The sequence below is a fragment of the Erithacus rubecula genome, assembly GCF_903797595.1.
Source record: "Erithacus rubecula genome assembly, chromosome: 31".
Taxonomy (NCBI): domain Eukaryota; kingdom Metazoa; phylum Chordata; class Aves; order Passeriformes; family Muscicapidae; genus Erithacus; species Erithacus rubecula.
The window spans coordinates 782,566-790,850 of NC_136682.1; the positions used below are offsets into that span (position 1 = coordinate 782,566).

The window sequence follows — 8,285 nt, forward strand, 5'->3', positions numbered from 1 at the left end:
TGGGGGGGGTCCCTCAGGCTGGGGAGGGGGGCTCCAGTGTCCCCCCCAAATTTTGGGGTGCCCCCAAACCTTGCGGGGTTTCTCCGGGCTCGGGGGATCCTCCACGGACGCTTCGATCTCGCTGGCTGGGATCCAGGTGTCATAGCTGGGGGGGCACAGGGGGGCACAGGGGGTCACAGGGGGGTCACAGGGGGGTCACAGGGGTTGGGGGGGTCACAGGGGTTTGGGGGGATCCAGGTGTCATAGCTGGGGGGGCACAGGGGGGTCACAGGGGGTCACAGGGGTTTGGGGGGTCACAGGGGTTTGGGGGGGATCCAGGTGTCATAGCTGGGGGTTTGGGGGGGTCACAGGGGGTCACAGGGGTTTGGGGGGTCACAGGGGTTTGGGGGGGATCCAGATGTCATAGCTGGGGGGGCACAGGGGGGTCACAGGGGGGTCACAGGGGTTTGGGGGGTCACAGGGGTTTGGGGGGATCCAGGTGTCATAGCTGGGGGGTCACAGGGGGTCACAGGGGGGTCACAGGGGTTTGGGGTGTCACAGGGGTTTGGGGGGGATCCAGGTGTCATAGCTGGGGGGAGAGGGGGAGCACAGGGGGTCACAGGGGTTTGGGGGGGTCACAGGGGGGGTTCACAGGGATTTGGGGGGTCAGGGGGTCCCCAGAAGTTCCATTCCCCCCTCACCTGTCGGGGTAGTAGCCCCAGTGCAGCAGCACCTGCTTGTCCCTCTTCATGACGGGCCGGACCCACTCCTCTGCAGGGCACAGGGCAGGGGGATGGGCGGGGGCATGGGGACCCCCTGCCCCCCAAAATCCCCAAAAACCCCCATCCTGCACTCACCCTCCACTGGAACCCCAAAACACCCCAAAAACCCCAGTCCTGCACACACCTTCCACTGGAAACCCAAAACACCCCAAAAACCCCAATCCTGCACTCACCCTCCACTGGAACCCCAAAAACCCCAAAAACCCCAATCCTGCACACACCTTCCTCTGGAACCCCCAAAAACCCCAATCCTGCACACACCTTCCTCTGGAACCCCCCAAACTCCTCTGGGCTCCCTGTGACCCCCCCCCAACCCCTGTGACCCCTCCGTGACCCCCCAAACTCCCCTCTTGCCCTCTCCTTCCTCTCTCTGGGCCCCTTGGAACCCCCCAAACCCCCTCTGCCCCCCCTGTAACCCCCCAAAATCCCCCTCCTTCCTCTCATTGGACCCCCTGTGCCACCCCCAAACCCCTCTGATCCCCCTATGACCCCCCCAAACCCCTCTGCCCCCCCCTGTGAGCCCCCCCAAACTCCCCTCCTGCCCCACCTTCCTCTCTCTGGGACCCCCCCAAACCCCTCTGCCCCCCCTGTGAGCCCCCCCAAACCCCCCTCCTGCCCCACCTTCCTCTATCTGGGACCCCCCCCAAACCCCCCCTCTGCCCCCCTGTGACCCCCCCAAACCCCCTCCTGCCCCACCTGTGACCCCCCCAAACCCCCTCCTGCCCCACCTTCCTCTCTCTGGGACCCCCCCAAACCCCTCTGCCCCCCCTGTGACCCCCCCAAACCCCCTCCTGCCCCACCTTCCTCCAGGTTCCCTGGCACGGGGCACACGATGTGCGACGCGTTGTTCTTGTCCTCGGTGACTGTGCCCTGTGCCAAACGCCGGGTGGGTCAAATATTGGGGTGCAGCCCCCCCTGTGCCCCCCACCCTGGCACTGCCACCCCCACCTGGTGCCTCTTGACAATGTCCTTGAGCTTCCCCAGCAGCTTGGGCTCGATCTCCTGCTGCAGGAAGATGTTGGGGCGAGCCAGGCAGTTGTTCTGTGGGGAGAAGAGTGAGAGATGAGGGACACAGGGAGGGGGTTTGGGGTTCAGAGGGGGTTTGGGGGTTCAGGGGGGGGTTGAGGGTTCAGGGGGGGTTTGGGGTTTCAGGGGGGTTTGGGGTTCAGAGGGAGTTTGGGGTTCAGGGGGGGGTTTGGGGTTCGGGGGGGGTTTGGGGGTTCAGGGGGGGTTTTGGGGGTTCAGGGGGGTTTGGGGTTCAGAGGGAGTTTGGGGTTCAGGGGGGGTTTGGGGGTTCAGGGGGGGTTTGGGGGTCAGGGGGGGTTTGGGGGTTCAGGGGGGAGTTTTGGGGTTCAGGGGGGTTTGGGGTTCGGGGGGGGGTTGGGGGTTCAGGGGGGAGTTTTGGGGTTCAGGGGGGTTTGGGGTTCAGAGGGAGTTTGGGGTTCAGGGGGGTGTTTGGGGTTCAGGGGGATTTGGGGTTTCAGGGGGGTTTGGAGGTTCAGAGGGAGTTTGGGGTTCAGAGGGAGTTTGGGGTTCAGGGGGGGGAAGTTTTGGGGTTCAGGGGGGGTTTGGGGTTCAGGGATGATTCTGGGGCTCAGGGGGAGATTTTGGGGTTCAGGGGGGCTGTTTTGGGGTTCAGGGAGGGTTTTGGGGCTCAGGGGGGGTTTTGGGGGTCGGGGAGGCTGTTTTGGGGTTCAGGGATGATTCTGGGGCTCAGGGATGATTTCGGGGCTCAGGGATGATTCTGGGCTCAGGGATGATTCTGGGGCTCAGGGGGGGATTTTGGGGTTCAGGGGGCTGTTTTGGGGTTCAGGGATGATTCTGGGGCTCAGGGATGACTGGGGCTCAGGGGGGGCTGTTTTGGGGCTCAGGGGGTGTTTTGGGGTTCAGGGGGCTGTTTTGGGGTTCAGGGGGGGTTTGGGGCTCAGGGATGATTTCGGGGCTCAGGGATGATTTTGGGGTTCGGGGGGCTGTTTTGGGGCTCAGGGATGATTCTGGGGCTCAGGGATGATTCTGGGGCTCGGGGGGGGCTGTTTTGGGGTTCAGGGAGGGTTTTGGGGCTCAGGGATGATTCTGGGGTTCAGGGGGGTGTTTTGGGGTTCACGGGGCTGTTTTGGGGTTCAGGGATGATTCTGGGGCTCAGGGATGATTTCGGGGCTCAGGGATAATTTTGGGGTTCGGGGGGCTGTTTTGGGGTTCGGGGAGGCTGTTTTGGGGCTCAGGGATGATTCTGGGGTTCGGGGGCTGTTTTGGGGTTCGGGGAGGCTGTTTTGGGGCTCAGGGATGATTCTGGGGTTCAGGGGGGGCTGTTTTGGGGTTCGGGGGGCTGTTTTGGGGTTCAGGGATGATTCTGGGGCTCAGGGATGACTGGGGCTCAGGGGGGGCTGTTTTGGGGCTCAGGGGGTGTTTTGGGGTTCAGGGGGCTGTTTTGGGGTTCAGGGATGATTATGGGGCTCAGGGATGATTTCGGGGCTCAGGGATAATTTTGGGGTTCGGGGGGCTGTTTTGGGGTTCGGGGAGGCTGTTTTGGGGCTCAGGGATGATTCTGGGGTTCAGGGGGGTGTTTTGGGGTTCGGGGGGCTGTTTTGGGGTTCAGGGATGATTTTGGGGTTCAGGGATGATTCTGGGGCTCAGGGACGACTCTGGGGCTCAGGGGGGGCTGTTTTGGGGTTCAGGGGGCTGTTTTGGGGTTCAGGGAGGGTTTTGGGGCTCAGGGGCAGGGGTGGGATCTGACCTGCACCAGGGATTTCTCGATGGTCATGAACATCTCCACGTTGCGGTCCATGCGCGAGGGATTCTGGAAATCGAAACGCCGCCTTTATTGGAAGAAAAGAGCGACTCTCATGAAAGCCACAGCTCAGGTCTCCTCGTCAGCACCCCCAAATTTGGGGCTGGGGGCACTGGGACCCCCCACAGTGACAGAAGGGGACATAGCTCTGTTTGTTTTGGGGGGTTACAGTCCCAAAATGACTCCCCGTGGTGTTCCCATGAGGGGGATTCCCACCCTTACCCCCCCTCCAAAAAACCCCAAAAACACCCAGGACCCCAAAAACACCCGTGACCCCCTAAAAAACACCCAGGACCCCCTAAAAACACCCAGGACCCCCCCCCAGAAACCCCCCAAGATGGGTGCTCACCATCCTTGGTCGCTCTTGAATTTATAGGCGGCTGCCAGGATGTGGCACAGGGCTCCCCCCGCCTTGAAATCCAGGAAGCATTTGATCTGCAAAGGGACAGGGTGAGGGGACAGGGACACTGCCCTGCTGGGGGACAGCTGCTCCTCGGGTGACACCCCTGGCAGGGTGACATCACCTTGGGAGGGTGACAGCCCCTTGTCTGGGTGACAACCCCCTGGGAGGGTGACATCCCCCTGTTAGGGTGACATCCCCGTGTTTAGGTGACATCTCCTTGTTAGGGTGACATCCCCCTGTTAGGGTGACATTGCCCTGGCAGGGTGACATCCCCCTGTTAGGGTGACATCCCCGTGTTTAGGTGACATCTCCTTGTTAGGGTGACATCCCTATGTCTGGGTGACATCGCCCTGGCAGGGTGACATCTCCTTGTCTGGGTGACTTCTCCTTGTTAGGGTGACATCCCCGTGTTTAGGTGACATCCCCGTGTTTAGGTGACATCTCCTTGTTAGGGTGACATCCCTATGTCTGGGTGACACCCCCTGTTAGGGTGACACCCCCCTGTTAGGGTGACATCTACATGTTTGGGTGACATTCCCTTGTCTGGGTGACATCCCCGTGTTTAGGTGACATCTACATATTTGGGTGACATCTCCTTGTTAGGGTAACATCTCTATGTCTGGGTGACATCCCCATATTAGGATGACACCCCTGTTAGGGTGACATCCCCTTGTCTGGGTGACATCCCCCTGTCAAAGTGACATTCCTATGTCTGGGTGACATTCTCATGCTTAGGTGGCATCCCTTTGTTCAGGTGACATCTTCCTGTCTGTGTTAGACCTCCTTTTTAGGGTGACATCCCTATATCTGGGTGACATCTACATGTTAGGGTGACATCCCCCTGTTAGGATGACACCCCCTTGTCTGAGTGACATCCCCAGATTTAGGTGACATCCCCTTGTCTGGGTGACATCCCCCTGTCAAAGTGACATCCCTATGTCTGGGTGACATCCTCATGTTTAGGTGACATCCCCTTGTTTAGGTGACATCCCTATGTCTGGGTGACACCTCCTTTTAAGGTGACATCTCTATGTCTGAGTGACATCCCCATGTTTAAGTGACATCCCCACGTTCAGGTGACATCCCCATGTTTAGGTGACATCCCTTTGTTCAGGTGACATCTCCCTGTCTGTGTTACACCTCCTTTTTAGGGTGACATCCCTATGTCTGGGTGCCATCTCCATGTCTGGGTGACATCTCCTTCTTAGGGTGACATCCCCATGTTTTGGTGACATCCCCCTGTTAGGGTGACATCCCCTTGTCTGGGTGACATCCCCATGTTTAGGTGACATTCCCTTGTCTGGGTGCCACCCCCTTTTCTGGGTATTATCTCCTTGTTAGGGTGACATCCCCCTGTCAAGGTGACATCCCCATATCTGGGTGCCATCTCCCTGTCAGGGTGCCACCCCCTCTCCCAGGTGCCACCTCCATGGGCTCTGTCCCCAAGCTGGGATAGAGTCCCTGCACTGCTACAGCACTGTCCCCATTTGGTGACAATGTCCCCAGCTCCTTTGGGGCTGTCCCCTGTCTCAGTGTTGAGGTGTCCCTTTTGTGACACTGCTCCTGGCAGGACGCTGTCCCTGCTGGTAGAACTGTCCCTGAGTGGTGACACTGTGACAGTCCCAGCAGTGTCCCCAGCACACAGGACATGTCCCTGAGCAGGACACTGACCTGGCTGCTGTCCATGGTCAGCTGTTGTCCCCAAGTCACCTGAATGCTGAACGGTGTCACCAGGGCCGTGTCCCCAAGCTCTGGGTGCTGTCCCTGCTCAGGGCCGTGTCCCCAGGTCACTGGGGCTGTCCCCAGCTGCTGGGCTTGGAGCTTTGTCCCCACATTGGGGACACTGGGGACATGTGCCAGGGTTGTCCCCCTGTCTCTGGGGCACTGTCCCTGCTCTGGACCTTGTCCCTGAGCTCATCATTGTCCTTGTCCCTGGTCATCATTGTCCTTGTCCCCTTTGCTCTGGGGCTCTGCCCCAAGGTTTGGGGTGCTGGTTCTGCATATTTGGGGTGCTGTCCCCATCTAGCATCTAGGTTTTGTCCCCACCTCATGGTGACCCTGTCCCTGGGTGCAGTCCCCACTCAGGGCCTTGTCCCCTGTTCTTTGGGGCATTTTTGGGGACTCTGGGGTGTAATTTCTATTCAGCTTTGTCCCCAAGCCTTTAGGGCACTGTCCCTGCTCCTTGGGGTTATCAGGGCCATGTCCCCAAATCACTGGGGTGCTGTCCCTGAGCACTGAGATGCTTTCCTTGGATATTGGGGTGCTGTCCCCAGTCAGGGCTTTGTCCCCCCTTCTTTGGGGCTCCTTCCAGGACCCCATCCCGGGGCCATCCCTGCACCTTTGGGGCACCATCCCCACTCTGAGCCTTGTCCCTGGTCACCTCCCCATGTCCCTGGGGCTGTCCCCGTCATGGGGGTGCCATTAGGGGCTGTCCCCGTCATGGGGGTGCCATGTGGGGCTGTCCCTGGTTATGGGGGTGCCATTAGGGGCTGTCCCCGTTATGGGGGTGTCATTAGGGGCTGTCCCTGGTTATGGGGGTGTTATTAGGGGCTGTCTCCGGTTATGGGGGTGCCATGTGGAGCTGTCCCCGTTATGGGGGTGTTATTAGGGGCTGTCCCCGGTTATAGGGGTGCCATTAGGGGCTGTCCCCGGTTATAGGGGTGCCATTAGGGGCTGTCCCTGGTTATGGGGGTGCCATTAGGGGCTGTCCCCGGTTATAGGGGTGCCATGTGGGGCTGTCCCCGGTTATGGGGGTGCCATTAGGGGCTGTCCCTGGTTATGGGGGTGCCATCCCCAGCTGTCCCTGGTTATGGGGGTGTTATTAGGGGCTGTCCCTGGTTATGGGGGTGCCATGTGGAGCTGTCCCCGGTTATGGGGGTGCCATCCCCAGCTGTCCCTGGTTATGGGGGTGTTATTAGGGGCTGTCCCCGGTTATGGGGGTGCCATCCCCGGCTCTGTGGGGTGCTGTCCCCACATTTTCGAGGCGCTCTCCCCAATCCAGCCTTTGTCCCCCGTTCTTCGGGGCTCTCCCCCAGCTCACCCCAGGGTCCATCCCCGCACCTCAGGGCACCGTCCCCGCTCCGAGCCTTGTCCCCAAACCCCCGCGATGTCCCCCCGCGATGTCCCCCCGCGTCTCACCGGCAGCTTGGTGAGGGGCGCGTTGCTGACGTGCTTCCCGAACACCTCCTCCTGGAACTGCAGCAGCTGCACCACCAGGCTCGACAGCGATTTGTTGGTGGGGGGCTCGGCCTGGATGTACTGCGGGGCGGGGGGCTCAGCGCGGCCGCCGCGGCCGCTGAGGGGAGGGGGGGGGGGCGCGATGGCGGCGGCGGCGCCGTGACCGTGACAGGCCGGGCCCGGCGGGGCGGGCGGGCGGCGGCGGCGGCCCCGCGCGTTCCGCGCACCTACCTTCTTGTAGTTCTTGCCGAGCCACAGCCGCACGTTGTCGAACTGGCTGACGGTGTCCGAGGCCTCGTAGTACTTGACGTTGGGGCCGCCGTCCTTCTTCCGCACCGCCATCTTGAGCGGGCCGGGCCGCGCCGCCGCCTCCGCCCGCCGCTGCCGCCCCCTGCCGGCGGCGCGCCGCCACTGCCGCGCCCGCCGCCGCTCGCTGTCCCCGCTCCGCTCGCTGTCCCCGCTCCCCGCACTGTCCCCGCTGTCCTCGTTGTCCCCGCTGTCCTTTCTGTCCCCGCCGCTCGCACCGGCCCCGCTCTCTGTCACGGCCCCGCCGCCCCCTTTGGTTCCCTCCCGTTCCCGCACCGCCGCTCCCGCCGCTCCCGCCGCCGCCCCCTGGCGGTGTCGCTCCCGCGCTGCCGCTCCCGCCCGGTGTCGCCGGTCTCGGTCGCTGCTCCCGCTCCACCGCCCGTTGTTGGTCCCGCTGTTCCCCGGGAGCTGTTGCCAGTCCCGCACCGCTGCCCCCGATCGCTGTTCCCGGCCTCGATCGCTGTTCCCGGCCCCGCCGTCCCCGTTCTACCGCCCGCCGCCGGTCCCGCCGCGCCCGCCACCGCCTCCTGCCGGTCCCGCTGTTCCCGGTCCCCAGCCCCCGCTCCGCCGCCCGTTGTTGGTCCCGCTGTCCCCGGTCCCTATTCCCGGTCCCGATTCCCGGTCCCAAGTCCCCGCTCCGCCGCCCGTTGTTGGTCCCGCTGTCCCCGGTCCCTGTTCCCGGTCCCGATTCCCGGTCCCAAGTCCCCGCTCCGCCGCCCGTTGTTGGTCCCGCTGTCCCCGGTCCCTGTTCCCGGTCCCGATTCCCGGTCCAGAGTCCCCGCTCCGCCGCCCGTTGTTGGTCCCGCTGTTCCCGGCCTCGCCGCCCTCAAGTGTGACAAGAAAGACAGGA

The 8,285-nt window shown here is 62.6% G+C and overlaps 1 protein-coding gene across 1 annotated transcript in view; it reads right to left on the reverse strand.

The window, feature by feature from the left end:
- Positions 1-7,550, reverse strand: part of SMARCC2 (SWI/SNF related BAF chromatin remodeling complex subunit C2) — a 14,676-nt gene extending 7,126 nt beyond the window's left edge. The window contains exons 1-8 of the mRNA XM_079329245.1: positions 7,361-7,550; positions 7,091-7,210; positions 3,899-3,984; positions 3,496-3,577; positions 1,710-1,802; positions 1,562-1,631; positions 681-750; positions 33-145 (exon numbers count right to left, since the gene is read on the reverse strand). Coding sequence (XP_079185371.1) covers positions 33-145; positions 681-750; positions 1,562-1,631; positions 1,710-1,802; positions 3,496-3,577; positions 3,899-3,984; positions 7,091-7,210; positions 7,361-7,471 — 745 coding nt within the window. The 5' untranslated portion in view covers positions 7,472-7,550. The remainder of the gene's footprint in view (positions 1-32; positions 146-680; positions 751-1,561; positions 1,632-1,709; positions 1,803-3,495; positions 3,578-3,898; positions 3,985-7,090; positions 7,211-7,360) is intronic.
- Between the last annotated feature and the right edge of the window lie 735 nt (positions 7,551-8,285).